General features: G+C 39.6%; 1 protein-coding gene across 3 annotated transcripts in view; it reads right to left on the reverse strand.

Annotated features, from left to right (window-relative positions):
* The window catches only part of LOC148647055 (cytosolic phospholipase A2 gamma-like), a 29,807-nt gene extending 15,499 nt beyond the window's left edge, over positions 1–14,308 (reverse strand). For 2 of the 3 annotated variants that reach the window (XR_015927560.1, XM_088608673.1), the window contains exons 1-12: positions 14,214–14,306; positions 13,271–13,328; positions 11,395–11,426; positions 11,005–11,119; positions 9,354–9,496; positions 8,953–9,151; positions 6,162–6,270; positions 4,585–4,725; positions 3,092–3,145; positions 1,752–1,829; positions 751–870; positions 491–610 (exon numbers count right to left, since the gene is read on the reverse strand). Coding sequence is in view for 2 of the 3 variants with exons in the window: in XM_088608673.1 (XP_088464799.1) it covers positions 491–610; positions 751–870; positions 1,752–1,829; positions 3,092–3,145; positions 4,585–4,725; positions 6,162–6,270; positions 8,953–9,151; positions 9,354–9,496; positions 11,005–11,119; positions 11,395–11,426; positions 13,271–13,328; positions 14,214–14,269 (1,225 nt within the window). In the remaining variant the exon portion in view is untranslated. Of the gene's footprint in view, positions 1–490; positions 611–750; positions 871–1,751; positions 1,830–3,091; positions 3,146–4,584; positions 4,726–6,161; positions 6,271–8,952; positions 9,152–9,353; positions 9,497–11,004; positions 11,120–11,394; positions 11,427–13,270; positions 13,329–14,213 lie in introns of all 3 variants that reach the window. The other variant, XM_088608674.1, reaches the window with a different exon arrangement.
* Positions 14,309–17,516: the final 3,208 nt, after the last annotated feature.

Genomic DNA, 17,516 nt, shown 5'->3' on the forward strand with positions numbered 1-17,516 from the left:
ATGGGACAATTATGATGTGAGAGACTGAACTACATTTACAGGAAAAAAATTGTCACAGTAATTGCTGCTCAAGAGAGTGCCACCAGTTACTGAATCAAAAGGTTCACATCCTTTATTGGGTATTAAATGTTACATACTGTAGTTTGAGAATAAATAAAGGTTGAAAGAAAATCTTATTTTGCATCATTTGTTTAATCAGGTTAACTTTATCTGTTACTTAGATTCAGAGCTCTAATAACACTTAACGCTTTCAAATATGTAAAATACATGAAAATACCCTCTATGGGACTTTGTCATTTAGAAATGACAGAAGCAAAAGTGCAATTTAAAAGAAAAAAAACACGTTCAAATAATTACTCCCATAGAGGGTTAAGGGATTTACATGCATTTACTCAGCACTGTACCTTCTAAAAAACACTTTGTGATTCAGAACTCTGACAGTGTTACAGAAACTGGAATCTGTATTTCCAGTGAGATCCAATTACTGTACCTTGGAAAAGTTGAAAGATAATATCTGAAAGAGCTGAAATCTTCATCTGCTGGACATCCTTTCCATCAGTGTCCCATGTATCGTACAACTGCGAGATCAACTCGTATACCACCTTTTCATCTGGGAGGCAGAGAAATCAAGACGAAACAAGAGGTAAGAGCCAAGAATACTGTAAGAGTCAGATGGAGGAAAAGACTCCCTTCGATTTGTAATCCTCCTTATATTCTGAAGTTGCAGTATTTCACATGTACTTATTGTACCTTTAAAAATGATCTTCATAGAGTTGAGAATGGGTTTGCAGTCTTTGCCACAGTAGAGGTTCTCATGGAGGTCTAGCAGGCAAAGCAGGGTACTGCACCTTTTACATTTACACCGTTTACCTGTGAATGAGACCCACCGTCCAGGACAAAAAGGTACAATTTTAGAATGGAAAAAGAAAAGGTCACATTTTGTGTACTTTCCTGGAGAGCTAAAAAGTGACTAGTTAAAAAGAAATGTCAGTGTTCTGCCTACCTACACATAGGCCTGACAATTCCAAAGCAAATAATGAAATTATGAAATGTGCAAGCAATTGCAAATTATCACAATTTAAATTAAATCTGTCAGTTCATTACTTATGTTTAAAAATTTGGTTATAAGAAGCAGCAAATACATTAATTCCCTATGGAGTTGCATTAATATCATTACAGGGCCCTTAGGATTCTAGGTAACCTAGAAACTCCAGTCTTCAAACCAGCAGAATTGATCAGTAGCTGATCCAGGTGTGAAGACTTCAGTGCTGGAGACCAGGAATAGGAACCAGTGGGCCAACATGTAGATCTCAGGATTCAGGGACAGGCAGATCAATCAGAATCCAGAAGAATATACTTTTAACTTAGGATTGTTTGGGCCTGGCACTGGGTGGATTTACATTTCTGAAGGATATTAGGTCAAACCTTGTACCAGTCTAGATTCTGTCTTTATTGGCTAGTATTGACCCTGCTGGACAGACAAGAGTGGGAGCCACTGCTAAGGAGTCTGGTCTTGAATGAGAGAGGCTCGGTGAAGGATTGCTCAGGATTATCTGAAGACCTTCCCCTAAACAACAACACCTACACTAAGCCCCCTTTACCTGGAGCACGGTCATCCTCATTTCCCTCCACATCACTGAATACCTACTGTAACTCCAACACCTGCTGCAATATGTAAAGGCTACAGTACCACTGTAAAAGCAATCAGGCCACTAATTGTGGAAAAGCAACAGAAAATAAGAGCATCTCACCTGCAGGAATCTCTGCGCATCTTGTACGTGCCATCACCCTGGTTTCAGAATGGAAGGATAAGAAGCTGAATATTGTATCTGGAACAAAAAGAGCTTCTGATTAGACTTCAAGGTCTGATCCAGTGTTTCAGATGTTCCAGTTTCCATCAAGTCTGTGTCGTCTTCCACATATGACCAGGAATTCCTTGAGCTTTACTGGAAAATCAAATCAGATGCGATACTGGAAGGAATAAGTGAATTTACCAGGTTAGCCTCAGCTTGCTCTATTTTATAATAATAATAATTGCTTACACTTATATAGCACTTTACAGATCATGGGGACTCCCCCTCCACCACCAATGTGCAGCCCCACCTGGGTGATGTAACAGCAGCCATAGTGAGCCAGAACACTCACCACACATTAGCTATTAGTGGAGAGGAGAACAGAGTAATGAAGCCAATTGATAGATGGGGATTATTAGGAGATTGTGATTGGTAAGGGCCAATTGGAAATTTGGCCAGGAAGCCAGGGTAACACCCCTACTCTTTTCAAGAAATGCCCTGGGATTTTTAATGACCACAGAGAGTCAGGACCTCAGTTTTACGTCTCGTCCAAAGGACGGCACATATTTGTATACAGTACAGTGTCCCCATCACTATACTGGGGCATTAGGACCCACATAGGCAGTAGGGAGAGCGCCCCCTGCTGGCCCCACTAACACCTCTTCCAGCAGCAACCTTAGGTTTTCCCAGGAGGTCTCCTATCCAGGTACTAACCAGGCTCACACCTGCTTAGCTTCAGTGGGTTGCAGGGTGATGTATCAGGGTACTAGAATTTGCCTTGTGTCTGAAAGTTTGCAGTGTTCTGTTCTAAATGATCCAGCGTTCTTATCCAGCTATTTCCTTAGGGAATCTGGGGTACAGGCCTCCACAACACTACTATTCAGGACGTATAGAGTGAGGTATCAGCCATGGTGTTGAAGCTGATACCCTGTTTTTTCAAGAAAAAGCTGGATGAGTTTCCTGGATTAAATACTATACTGTAGCTACTAACTGCCAAACAGGCTGGAGGGGCCAGTTGCCTCCACTGTAGCTGTTCTTGTGCTCTTAATTGAGAGCAGCACCACTGCTCCTGTCATACCCTGTGCATCGCTGTGGAGTGGATTGGACACTGGGGTGTGTAATACATGTATGTCCTCATAGTGGGGCTTAGAAGAAAGCCCACTGTCCCTCTTTCTGCTGTGCTGCTACCAGGGATTTAGAAGTGTGTCAGCCTGACTAACACACGTTAATTACAAATTGGATGGTCATTAAACAAACCATGGATTTTTGCTTAATAAAATGCACAAAAATAAAAATACCTTTAACAAATTTTATGTTCTGCTCCATATCGCCTATTGCACTGCCACACAATCCTGAAAAAAACAGAGAACAGTATGAACTGAATGACAAAGATTTGGATTTGAACTAACTTTGACTTCCTCACCCCACATGAATGCTAGCAATCCGTGACGGTCAGCAGTGACTTGTTTTGAAGTTGTCACTCAATTACACCTGTAAAGTCCTTCCTAAAGAAATACTTGGATTTGTTCGCATTCTTTTGCACACTTTTCAGTTTTATTAGCTATATCATTTCATAGGTTTTTCCCATGAGAAATGTGTCACTTATATTTACTGATACATTACTAAGTATTTATAAAGCACTAAACACCTCTATATTCTAATCTTCTTAAAACAGCAGGCCACTTTACTGTACATACATAATGAGGAAATGTATTTAACCATCAATCAATAAATCCCTGGATTTCAATTTGATGCAGCAAATGAAAATGTCCAGAACAGATTTCAAATGTATAAAAACTCTTTAACTTATAAATTTGTATTGTGTGTAAAATATAAAAAATATAGTCTATAATATAAAAATATAGACAATGACTATAAATTTCGGGGTGGAGCGGTGGCTCTGTGGCTAAGGATCTGTGCCTGTGGCTGAAAGGTTGCCAGTTCAAATCCCACAGCCAGCAGAGGAATCCTACTCTGTTGGACTCCTGAGCAAGGCCCTTAACCCCAACTACTCCAGGGGCATTGTACAATGGCAGACCCTGTGCTCTGACCCCAGGCTCTCTCCCTCTCTGTGTCTCATGGAGAGCAAGCTGGGGTATGTGAAAAGACAATTCCTAATGCAAGAAATTGTAAAGGGTTAATAAATAAACAATAAACCCTGATATTATTATTATTAAATGTTCATCACATAGATGTCATTATGCCTGGCATCCTATACAAAAAACATTCTGAAAATAGGTCACGTAAATAATATAAGATAAGATCACTTTATTGGCTATATACAATTTCTTGTATTAGGAATTTGTCTTTTCACACTCCCCAACTTGCTCTCCATGAGACACACAGGGAGAGAAGCTTGGGCTTAGAATGTAGGTTCAGCCATTTATACAGCATCCCTGGAGCAGTTGGGGTTAAGGGCCTTGCTCAGGGGCCCAACAGCATAGTACTCTGCTGCCAGCTGCGGGATACAAACCGGCAACCATCCAGCCACAAGTGCAGATCCTTAGCCAAAGAGCCACTGCTCCAGTATAATCTACAAACCCACCAGAAGCACCTTCCTGACAGACGGAAAATGACCTCTAAACCATGATATTTAAATAACATGGAACTCAAAGCTGGAGATTCTCTCTAGAGCCGTAAAGTGAAACACAGTTTACATCTGTTTGGCATGACACTGCTCTGTCTAAACCTCTCTCAGAATCAGCTGCCCGACAGTAAGATTTCTGTCTCTAAATCTCACAGATGAGCTGTTTGAGAGGACACAGTGTTTCAAGAAGGAAGAGACAGAGACCTTGCAAGTATAGAATGTCCATCTCATCTTTGTGTTTTATCTTGTTTCCTCCACTGAACTGACTCCCAAGGACACTGGTGTCTACAAAGGCTCCATACTCAGGGTACCCTGCTTCATGACGGGTTATTTCAAACCAAATCCCTGCAAAGGGAAAAGACAGGAAGGAAAGGAAGACAGAGAAACAGAATTCGAGAAACTCCTTAGAATTGTTATGACCACGCAGCCCCCCTCCCCAGGAAACGGGGGATGATGTGGAGGTGTAATGGACCCAAGATTAAGGGCATAACAGTTCAGGGGGAGTGGCCGGTCACTGCACCTTGAGTGGTAGACAGGCTCACGCAGAGCAGTGACAGCCTGATGTGGATCTGTTGCTAGCGACCATGCTCCAGGAGCAGGGACCACCCGACTCATCGGAGACTCTACATTGTCTGGATTCCTAACAACTAGGCTCCAGGAGCAGGGATCGCTCGGATATCGAATAGTCCATTGGGACTGCCCAGGAAAGGGGATGAAATTGGATGTAGGACAGGAGTATAGGGAAAGCAGGTGCAGGAAGGCCACCAGATCCTGGAACTGTTTTTTGTTCCAGGGCACAGTTTAGATCTGAGGGGTCCAACCCTTGGGCTGGGCAGGATACTCCCAGTCAGGGAGGTCATCCACAATGCTGATTGCTGGGCTGACCATGCTGTCAGGCTGGGCCAAGGGTCACTTGCTGAGGTCCAGTACAAAGCTGGGTCAAGACCTCTGGTCCACAGTCAGCAGCCAGGAGGAGCCCTGGACATCATAGGTGTGAGCAGAGCTCCCAAGCAGAGCCCAGGAGAACTGGAAACTAAGAACAGGAAGGGCTCCACCTGGGAAGCTGGAAGATAACTCAGAAGTGAACTGTTGTAAAGGTCATTTCCAAGGAGAGACAGAAAAGGTTGTAATGGCTCAGAGCACCTGGTACCGTGTGACTTCTCACTACAGCCAGGTGCTCTGCAATATCCTGTCTCTTCAGTGTTCCAGGCAGAGCGGAGATGTGGCCGCCCGCCGCTGCAGCTGCAAAACGCCCTGCTTTGTTGCAGTGGGGCAGACGAAACTAGAATAGTTCTAAAGATAGACATCACCAGTCCACTGCAATCTTCTCACTAAAGTAAAGTTATGCCACTTCCTCTGATCTAAGAAATCTGTTGGCTGTTTTATGGTGAATTCAAAACTCTCAATCTTCTTTCCCAAACACAAAACAGCTTACTTCACTGCTGCTGCTTCTGAAGCACTGGCTACTAACACTTCTATAAGCACTACCAGGGAAGCGTAGAGCAGTGTTTAGTGCTCTGGAATTCTCTCAGGGAGACTGGGAGATCAGATCCTAGCTGAGTCACTGCAGCTGTGTCTTTAATAAGATAGTTTACTCAGGTTTCTTCAGTGCCCTGCTGTATTAGCACAAAATGTTATGGAAAACAATTTACTATTGATGTTATGTCTCACTACTGCTATTGTTGCATTTACTTTGCAACTTAGATTAATCCTAATAAAATATCATAATTGTATAAAATATACAGTATTACAGAATTATGGCCTCTAGAACAAATATGTGCCTTTGTTGTGTTTTTCCTTTTTCATTTGTGACTTGTCCACAGCTGCGTAGATGGGGTAGGGATTGGTCATGTCCACATCTTCTTCCTTTGAAAGTTTGCGGTCATCCATCTGGGAAGAGACGAGCATGTGCGAATAAACATTAAAGTCCATAGATGAGCCACAAGACATGTCCCAGATCTGAAGATCAGTTATGATAAAAGCCTGAAGGAGCTACGGAGGACTAACACTACAAATATGCAGCGTACGCTTTCTGAGAAATTAGATTTTAATGGTGGTATGGAGACATAAACACACATATGCCAATGAAGGTGGAGACCAATATGCTCAGTGTGAGCTGGGTGACGTGGTTTATCAGCTGGCTCTCACACCTCTCTAATAAAACACAAACACCAGCTACACTATCAAAACAAGAGTCTCAAAAGGCTTACATCCTATAGACCCAGAAACACATTCCACATGTTGCTGACAATGGGTGATAAAAATCTGGATTTAACCGCCTGTAAGGGTGCTGTCTGTCCTGGAGAACTAGAATCAACATTGCAACAAGTTGCCACATGACCTGACTGGGATTTGGATACAATGTGTTTTGAAACCCCTAGAGATGGAGACCGCTGTACAGTGAAAGGAGACTGACAGAAAAACACAACAGGCCTTTCTCCTTTTTGCTCCTCTCAGGAGCTCCAAGTAACACTACTTCCTCATCACCATACTCATCGCTTCAGACAAGTCAGAGTAACATTCCCTTCCTCTTGCAGATAGCACCCCAGGTCCAGAATTTTACCCAGCACCCCAGCACTGCAAAACAGCAGTGGTAACCATTTTACCACCATGCCATTATATCAGGTTTGTCACTCTTAATAATAATAATAATAATAATAATAATAATAATAATAATAAAACAATTGCCTGTTACTGTATTGTGTTTTGGTTCTTGAAAGTGACAAGTACTTCAAAATGATGGCTGCTTGGGTTGGTTTTGGCACAATATTAATAATTCTCAAAACATCTCACAGTTCACAGTTTGAGTAGTATTTTTCTCAAACTACACAAGGCATGTGTGATCCTAAAATACAGAAGAAGTTGCAAGCATCCCAGCATCTAACTATATGTTATGTAATGGTTATACTGTATATGCACATCGCATTCTTTTTTTTCTTTCTGTTTTTTTTTTTAAACTTTGGAAAACTTAAAGAGCACTGAAGATAGTTATTAACAAAACAATGTGTTTATAGAAAGCTTTGTTCTTAAAACAACATCAAAGTAAATGTCATTTTACAGTATTTGTGTGTCTTATTATATATTGGTCTCATTCTGTCCTCATGAATATACAGTACTGAAGGCATAAAGGGTTGTCCTGTCCAAGTTTTGTTTTATAATGTGTTTTTCCTGTTGCTATAGCTTAGTGCAGCTGCTTCCTATCTGTGTCTACTCGCTCAGAACAGAAGACGGTACCTGACCCTGGCTGTATTCCCAGGGACATGACTGAGTCACTGTGCCTTGTACTCAATCTCCTAGCTAACACAAGGAACTCTAGCATAAAGGCAGCTTGTCATCAATCACATGGGAGGTGTACTGAATATCCCGCATTACAGAATTTTGCATAGAAGTTTCACACAATAAGACCATACATAGCCATACTTTAAGTAGTAGGAGTGCTTTTTAACTTGTTTTGATTACACTGTATAAAAGATCACCTTTGTACTGTTTTTCTTTGAGTCTGGCTTGCAAGAGCTGGGCTCCCGTATGTATATGTAACAAAGAAGACTTCTGCTACATAGACATCTGAATTCCTGTCATTTTGTTTGGCACGACAACACTGTATTTACTGTAAACCAGATGAAGTTCTCAAAGCACAATGCTGCAGGTGTTGGTCTGGCTTGGGCACACATTCAAGGAGGTGAACAGCGATGACAGTGAGGTTGAAGAGAATCATAACTTGTTAATTAAGTGCAAGAAATGCAACTCGAATTTAGCATCCATCCAATTAATGGATGTTACAGCTTGAAAATGTATGAGCTGTGTTTGTTAATACAATAATAGCAATTGTAGCAGTTTCCTGAACAATAACTGTCTCTAACAGAAAATTAGTTTTGTATTTTTCTGCATTAACGGGAATATACATTTTTACCAGTATTTCCAGTTGTGTATTTTGCAATCAGTGTCTACTGTGTGTCTACGATTTCTGATATCTGTAGGGTAGCTGGGATTCTCACACTTCAAATTCAGCTAGAGATCCCGTTTTGCTAGATTACAGGTAGGTCATCTGTTTAAGGTGTAAACAATTGACACAAAACTGCGATTTTTCAATCCTGCTTCCCTGCAAGCCAAATCTCTCTTGAATGATTAACTCTCCAGAATCTGATCTACACAGAACTGTCTCATGCTGACATCTAGTGACTATTCTGGTTTACTGCACTCTCTTAAACACCCTTTCCCTCATTGTCCAAATGTCTTACTTTGCTGCAGTGTTTTATAGAATCATCATGTTTTCATTGTTATTTTATCATTAATGATATTTTATTTAGTTCATTTTATCTCTGAACACATGCAATTGATTACTTAATCAATCTCTTCCCTTCACAGACAAATTTGTAAATTATTTTAGGAAAAAGAAGTATTGATCATGTAGAGATAGGCAATAGATTCCTACAACAAGCTGTATTACCTAAGGACTTCTGTAAAGCCAGTTCACAAACACAACCAGCCAGATACAAAGAGACACTGAGGAATGAGAAAAGAATGAGAGCTGGACTCACATAGAGACCGATACACACAAGAAGCAATACTGACCTCTTTCACCACTTTGTAAACAAAACCTGCAGCCCATACATCTGTTAAGGAAAACTTCTCATCCTCTGTTGCTTCGTGGAGTTTTTGCCTCATTTTTAAAAAGCTGAAATTGTCCATGCTGAGTGTTTCCACCATCTTTGTCTCTGCCTCCTCCATGTGAGAGGACCACTGTGGGTCACGGTACAGAGAGGACATACACCTGCAGAGTTAGACACACAAGCACACAGATTAGGAAAGAAACTGAAAACATTTCACCAAGGTATCCACTCTCTGCAGCTAATTCTATAGTTCTCTTTCAACATTCTGGATTACCTTATGAATATCCTGGGTTACATTACACTAAATCTGAGCTGAATTCACAGGCTCACATCTGATCTCGCAGCCCAGTGTCTCAGACTCACCAGGTGGATCCTGATACTCCACACAGGTACATGATGGTGTCCAGCAGGTTCTGAGCCCCCAGCTCAGTTAAAGTCCCCATAAGAGCCACCATGGCACGCAGACCCCCCCCAGAGCCCAGCATGGCGATGGGGGGAACACAGGCCTGATTGAGGAAGAGAGGTGAAGACAGAATCTAACACAGGGGAGGTTATGTGGACCAGGATAGTGACTGCTCTTTTGCTACTTACTCGCTCTTTCAGTTTGAGGTTTTCAGATATAGCAGCCCATTGTGATTCTTATAGATGCTTTGTGTTAAAATACTGATATTTGAAAAATATATATTGTAAAGCTTAAAATCTGATTTCTCTTTATCTTTCTTTTTCTCCCAAAAACACTTCTACCAGGAGAAACTTTGGTTATTATTGAAGTCTTACTATTCTGCTTCAGTATGCCTCTATATCTCGCACAGTCAGTGTGCAGCAAAGTCTCTGGTCTTGCAAACAGAGGGTTGTGTGATCACTGTCCCATTACTGCACTGTCCTGCTGCTATATGTGAACAGGATACTTCACCTGTACTGCTCCAGTCCTCCCAGCTGTACAAATGGGTGCAGCATTGCTGAGGGTGACCCTGTGGCAGACTGGCTTCCAGTCCAGGAGGAGAACCTTCTGACCTTTTATCAGTCTGGATACCAGGGGGAGCTTGAGCATAAGCAGCTGTTAGACTAGAGTGGGAACTTTATCTCACCGCATACAGTATAGGGTGGTGTAGTGTAGAGGGTAAGCCCTGTAGAGGAGTCATGTAGTTTCTAGTCCGCTTGATGCTATAGAAAGCAGGATGAGAACTGGTCCAGTGAGCTGCTGTGGCTCTGGGATGGACTGTCTCTTTTATAGTTATTCAGATAACACACAGAGTGCTTACATTGTCTAAAGACAGAATTTGTACATTCTGGAGTGATTAAAGAAGCAAATATTGTAAAATGATTTTTAGAGATGCAGCGAGGTGCATCCTTATTTTCTTAAACTGCTCATTTGACTACTTTGAGCATAGTTAAGGCAGTATTCTATTTGGGCTGATATGACTGAAGTTCAGGTTGTTGTTTGGAGTAATGTGTAAAGTTTTGTAGTATCATTGTGGTTTATACTGTAGCTGTACCATATTGCGGATTATAATTAATAATTAGTATCTTTATTATTAATATATACGTATATATTTGTTGGTATTTTTCAACAACGTTCTCATAAATCATTTATTTTCAAATGCCAAAAAAAACATTTGATTAGGAGTTCAAATAAATCAGCTACATGTACAGTATCTGTATGTTACTTGTATGTTGACAGTAATTCCTGTACATTCTTCAGTATCAGCCTGACTCCCATGTTGCCCATTTATCACATTTCATGACACTGAACTCTATTGGAATCTATCAAATCATCTTACTTGAAATATTATTAGAATTTGAATACTGTATAGGAATAAATATACAGTAGGTTAATTCCATATTGAAAAAACATACCATTCCTGCCTTTGCACTTCAAGATATTGTGAAACTAATAACTATATATGAGATTATGTCAAGTCATTACACATCACAATTTAAATCACTGTAAAACAGAAGTACTGTACAATACAGATAAAAAAACCTATCAGAATGGAATATCAAAACTCCTCACCTCATCACAAACAATCTGTAGGCTGCTCAGGGCTTTCTGAATTTTGAGTTTTCTCTTTTTAATGGCTTTGCTCTCCCCCTCACAGAGAGTGTGAGCAACTCGGATGTAAGAAGCACTGAAACAATGAGTGAAGTGACAGTGAGAAGATACTGTGGAAACATGACTGTCACATGTGTGGCACACAAACCCCGCTTTCACCTCACTGTTGATATACTGTAATGGACACAATTACATCTCTGTGATATACTGTACAGCACTGAACATAAACACAGTGACATCACTGTGATAAACTCCCTCCACACACAGTGACCAAATTGATACATATACAGGTAAGTGCCCTACTGCCAGGTAACAGTTTCCCATATTTTAGCTAAATTTAAAGAAACTTACTTTTCAATTGGTGTGGTTTCCCTTCTCATTGCCTGTAATGGTACACAAATAAAGAAGCAGTTCTTATTATTCCATATTATTATTCCCAGATTGGGGCGGTGCAGTGCGGTGGCTCTGTGGCTAAGGATCTGCAGATGTGGCTGTGAAGTTGCTGGTTCATATCCTGTGGCCAGCAGAGGAATCCTACGCTGTTGGACCCCTGACCAAGGCCCTTAACCCCAACTCCTCCAGGGTTGTTGTATAAATGGCTGACCCCAAGCTTCTCCCCCTGTCTGTGTGTCTCATGAAGAGCAAGTTGAGGTATGTGAAAAGACAATTTCCTAATAGAAGAACTTGTATATGTGCAATAAAGTGATCTTATCTTATTATTACTGTTCTTAATCTTATTTCCAGACCTCAGTGGAGTGTTAAGGTGTTCGACTTTCTGCAGTTTCTATATTTATTAAATATTATTTTTTGCGAAAAAAATGTATATGGTTATGTATATTTTAATTTTTTCTCCCCCTCCTGTGTTGATTGACAGTTACTTCTGACTTTCGTGATTCAACCTCTGTTTCACACTGGGAAAATGAGAACCTGCAGACTCACTCTTCTGACTTGTCCACTTGCCAGAGGTATTCCACACCCTGCTTACAGGTAGGGTGTCAAATAGATTTTGCAATCACAGGTTAGTACCAGTTAGAGGAGCAGAGAGTCTTTCATTGACACAAGATAATCAGAAAAGTTAAAAATTAGATAACAAATTTCATTTTTAAGGTTAGAATTCAGAGGAGTCAAGCCCATCTACCATGTCATAGTCAGTAGTTCTTAGATTGGGGGATCTTATTTTGCCGTGTCTCAAATGAAGTCAGGCTATTGGCCTCAAATACATGGATCTGTAGCTTGTCCCATACTCACTTTGTGTACAGAAATGACTCCTGTTCTCAATTTTAAATGTATGTAATTCTGTGTAGTTTTCACTTATGACTGACTATAACAAACTAAATACAGAGAGCAAAACATACAGTTGTGTGTGTGGAATCGTAATTGTGCTTCTGTATTAAAGGATAGGAGAGAAATGGGTGCATAACATTGCATAGTTCTTATTTCCACAACGAAAACAGCTTTTCTGCAGTCCTGTTGTTCTGCTGATTGAGTGTGGATGGATATACTGTACATCCACACTCAATCAGTGGAGTGGAGTGTTCATGGATATGCTGTACATTTATAGCCTGCATCTGATGCCATTTTTCATTGCTTTTTGGGTTTCCTTTTTGATATGTGGTCCTTATACTGCAGTGAATTTTTAAAAGGTAAATTAAAAAAAATAAAACTCTTTAAAGGCAGGTTGGATGCAGGGAGTTCAGCACTGCTAGGTCAGAGGGAGAGAACTGCAAGTTATGGTTCATTTCGTGTGTCTTTCACTGTGTGTTTGTACTGTACACATTATCAGACCCTATTATTATTATTATTATTATTATTATTATTATTATTATTATTATTATTATTATTATTAGACCCTGTTATCACAGTGTCTGAGTAGCTCTGGAAGGTGCCGGTGCTTTTCAGAATCGCTGTTTTTTGTTTGCTTTCATCGGACTGTCTGAGAAAACAAAATTACCCCAAACACATTACCAAGGCACTCTTATCAGCCTTCAAGTTTGAGTTGTATCATGTTACTCACTTTTTAAAAGCAAATAACATCCTTGCCTAATTAAAGGGCACTTCTGGGAATTTCTGAACAAGTTAAAGTACATATCAGTGTAGAAGGCTGAAGCATCAGGTAATAATTTTAATATCACATTCTAAGCCTCAAAAGTAAGTTGAACCCTTGCTTTTTTGCTAGATCTTTTCCAAAATTAACTTTTAGTAATTAAGATGATAAATACTAATGTACCGTGAGGTGTTCCATATTGTTCTTGAAGAAAGTGTGCTGTTTGCTTGCTTCACTGGATCTGCCAAAGAAAAAATTCAACTTGTCAGGAGACGACTCTGCACATCTAGAGGACACTGGGATACAAGCACCCAAGAACAGGCTGGTTTAGACCAGAATAAAGAGAGGCACAGTCTTCCTGACACTGATTTTCAACCACATACAGTACTTCCCAGTGCCACATAATTAAAAGATGAGCTTCATGTCATATTCTTTCGCTTTCAGTCTGGACTGAATATGGTGCAGGAAAAGTGTCTCCTGGCAATTTGACTTCTTTTCACACAAAAAAATGATGTTTTGCTTTACATCTCTGAAGCGTAATAGAGTTTATCAATTAATGATATTAATGATAAACCAGTACCTTCAATCATTAGATGCATTCATTTCTGAAATTTACTGCCTAGTTCTCTGTGTCAGTTTTTAAAAAGATCATTTTCTCATCATAAATATTACAAAAATATTGCTTGACAACAAAAAAAATGCAATCCTGCAATTTCTGAAGTATTTAATAATTGCATTTATTTAAATAGATATTTGGCATATTTACATTGTTACTGTGAATTATATTTAAAGACACATTAGAATGTCACTTCTAAATCAGTTTTCCTAAAACCCTGTGCAATATTTTTAATATATTCCACTAAGATATCAGACATGAATAATTGCGCATTGCAAAAAAGACCTTGAACCAGACAGTATTTAACACCCAATTTATATTGAATTGATTATTGATTTTAATTGTCAAGAGGATTCATCAGTAAGTTAAAGTATAGGCCTATAGAACTATAGAAATTACATAAAGAATAAGTAGTAGTCACAGACAATCTCAGAAATGTTGCTCCAGTAGGTTCGTATGTGATCAGTTTTACAGTAGCAGGTTATAATAATGTGTCCAGTACATACTCACCTGTCTCTGATGTACCTGAGGAGCGAGATGTAGTCCAACTGTTCCACACAGATCATTTATACTCATCTGGAGGCTGAAACACTCCCAGCTGTGGACGTCAATGTGTCACGAGATACAAGGCGGAAGTCCTGGGCTGGAAGCCAGTTTGTGATTTGCACCATAACCTTTAAATCTTTATTTAATCAAAATGTGTGACAAATAAGGCAAGCCCAGACTGAAAAGTAGTTCCCGGTTTCATCCCTGAACACACCTTCGTCTCACCCTTTCTTCTAATATTTTTTTTAGCTTTGTTCTAACCTGAGTAGTCAATTCAAAACGTATTATTGTTTTATCATTTAGATGCAAATATATTTTTGAGGTCATGCACAGTTGATTGTTCAAAATCTTAGCATTAAAGATAGTTGCTTAGATGCAACATCACACTTCCTAGCTGGAGGAATTGAGAGCTCAGGTGGCAAAATGTAGGACTTGGTAGGTAATACATATTAATTCTTACAATTTCTTATTTCTGGAAAATGGCAAGTGAAGTGAACAAAGTGTTGAATGCTCCATCATGGGAGGTTGAATTTTTTGTTCATGATGCCTGGAGATGAAAGTAATTATGGTTGATGTGATTCTTCATACTGATGTTCGCTGTTTTGGCAGGATTCTGTGATTTGATTCAAAAACTAAAATTCTTCCTTAAAGAGTTGTAAATATATATCTAACACCACGCTCATTCAGGGTCCCCCAGGGCAATTCCGGATCACTCAGACGGCATCCTGTACCTCCAGCAACCTCATCAATGTATCTCTTGCAGTAAATGCCCAGCTATCTACGTTGGTGAAACTGGAAGGAGACAAGGAGATCGCTTCAGAGAACATGTAGAGCTGTGAAGATTAAAGATTTCTCCAAGCCCATAGTTTCTCATTTCACCCCAGATAGCTATGATCACACTGATCCCTCTGTCTGTTCTCAAAGAAGGGTTTCTCAACTCCCACAGCAGAAAGACAACAAAAACTAAACTCATCCTGAAACTAGGTTCACATCTTCCCCATTCTCTCAATGAAAGACTTATTTTCGTTTAATCTTCTCTATTCTCATGTAGGTTTTGACTTCAGACCTTTCTTCACCCTTCTCCACTTTGCACTTCCTGAGTGGCCTCTCTGACTCTCCCCTCTCCCTCCACTTTTCCAGCTTTTGTTCTCCTGTGCTATTTAATCTTTGCCAAGTACCCTGTCTTTCTCAAACCTGAAGAAACCTCCACAGCCGAAACGTTGTGTTTCCTTTCTTTTCAGCATATAATAAACCTGTTACCTGTTCCTTTGCAGCCTACACATGCCGACGCAGCTACCTACTTGAACTGTGTAGCGGAAATGCTTGTTAATAAGACAGAATTAAGCGTTGCTGTGCTTTCCTAAATAAGGCCCCATCTCTCTCTCTCTTCATCTCTGTGGTGCAGCCATAGAGAAGCTATTCATGCAGTCTGATTTAAGGTGTTTTCTTTCTGATAAGGAGCAGCTCCCAAATGGGGATGCACTTAGCTATGCCTGGTCATCATGATACAGATGCAGCCATCCAAAATGCGCGGGCGATACCGCATTATTTTGCGGTGCGCTTTACGCAGTCTACCGCGAATTACCGTAAATTCTCCTATAAAACCGCAAGCAAAATAATAGTATCCGGAATTTCCGCAAGGTGGAGCTAATAAAGCTCAACCTCTCATGTTTGAGCTGTCGCCATCAAAGTCTTTAACGAAGATATTACTAATAGTATTAATAATGAATGACCTTGGACAAGCTGTAAACTCAAAGTATTGCCCTGGTCCACATTCTTTTTTTCATTGACCGTCTTTGTAAAAGTAACACCACAGCATTTCGCAATCACTCATTTGTTTCCAATCATGCAAAGTACAGTAATTTTTGAGAATCGATTCACCATGCCTTTCACATGCTCATAAAAGAGACTGATTTAGGAACATAAACATATTACCATATGCAAACTGTACTGTATACAGTATGTATATGTATATTTAATGTCTTAACTGTGCCCGTTTAAGTATTGAATATTTATATGGAATTTTACCACTGAAGGGAAATCTTAGTGCCTGAGCATAAAAAGAATAGGAGCATACTGCAACGCGTGTGGAGTCCATAAACGATATTAATTTTGGAACTTAAACATACAGTATATGGCTGGTCTCGGTACTTTAAAGAAAACATACACACCAGTATTCCATTTCTCCCAAAACATTTTAAGCATCGAAGTCTTTAACTAACGTGATACCGGAGTCAACAAGCATACTTTTATAATTTTATTAAAAGGGAATATAATATGGAATCGCGTATCTAAAGAAATTAATAACGATATAATTATATTCATGTACTGCAACACAAGAATAGTACACGCTGTACATTGTCTGTTGATAATGTTTCTGTAGTGCTTTTTCAGCACTCTGCATGTAACCTTGCCAGTGGCGCAGTGGGTTAGGTTCCTGATTCCCATGTCACATGGTCTGTGATTGAATCCTGCTGGAGCCATGAATTTCCTTTAACAAACATTTCTTTGAAAAAATGAAACGTTTCCCTGAGTCAGAGATGAAATAAAACCTCACTCGCACCAAACATGTATATTTCTAAATATCACAACATGATCGAATTTAAGTCATTTTAATAACAATGAATAGTCACCTAGGCGTTACAATATAAACATTTAGATTGATTTAAATCGCGTTTTGATTTAAATCGCAAACGCAGGTTTAAATATATGTGTTTTTTCATTCACAATCAGACAAATGCAACATAAATTTATATCTTTGTCTTCTTAGTATCTTAATAAACTTTCAGCATTGCTTTCTCCCCATTTAGATTTATTTTTCTTGGGATCTTGGGATCAAACGTGGAAAGATTAGATTGTAATCATTTTTATTTTTTAAATACATTTTAGAAAAGTGTAATCTAAACTAAAAAGCTGTACAACACCTGCTATAAAGATACATATTGTAATACTTTCGAGTTCGGATAGGACAGACACGAGAACTCAGACTTGCGGAGTTAAACCAAGTTAATGCCTTGATTTTATATATCACCTTTAAAAGTGGCATCTCAAAGCAAAGTAAATACCCAACACTGATTGCACCCATCTGTCATGCTAATAAAGCACCTTGAATTGAATTGAATTGAGGGAGAGAGGTGGGGAGGGCGAGCGAGAGAGCCAGGACAGACAGGCAAATAAGATACACTCCACAGACATTCACAACAGCGACATATCATAAAACGTTTGCACACATAGTTAAGTTATTACTTGGTTTTCAAAGTGCAATGA

Source organism: Lepisosteus platostomus, chromosome 16 (assembly GCF_059453375.1).
Source record: "Lepisosteus platostomus isolate fLepPlt1 chromosome 16, fLepPlt1.hap1, whole genome shotgun sequence".
In the NCBI taxonomy this organism is placed as follows: domain Eukaryota; kingdom Metazoa; phylum Chordata; class Actinopteri; order Semionotiformes; family Lepisosteidae; genus Lepisosteus; species Lepisosteus platostomus.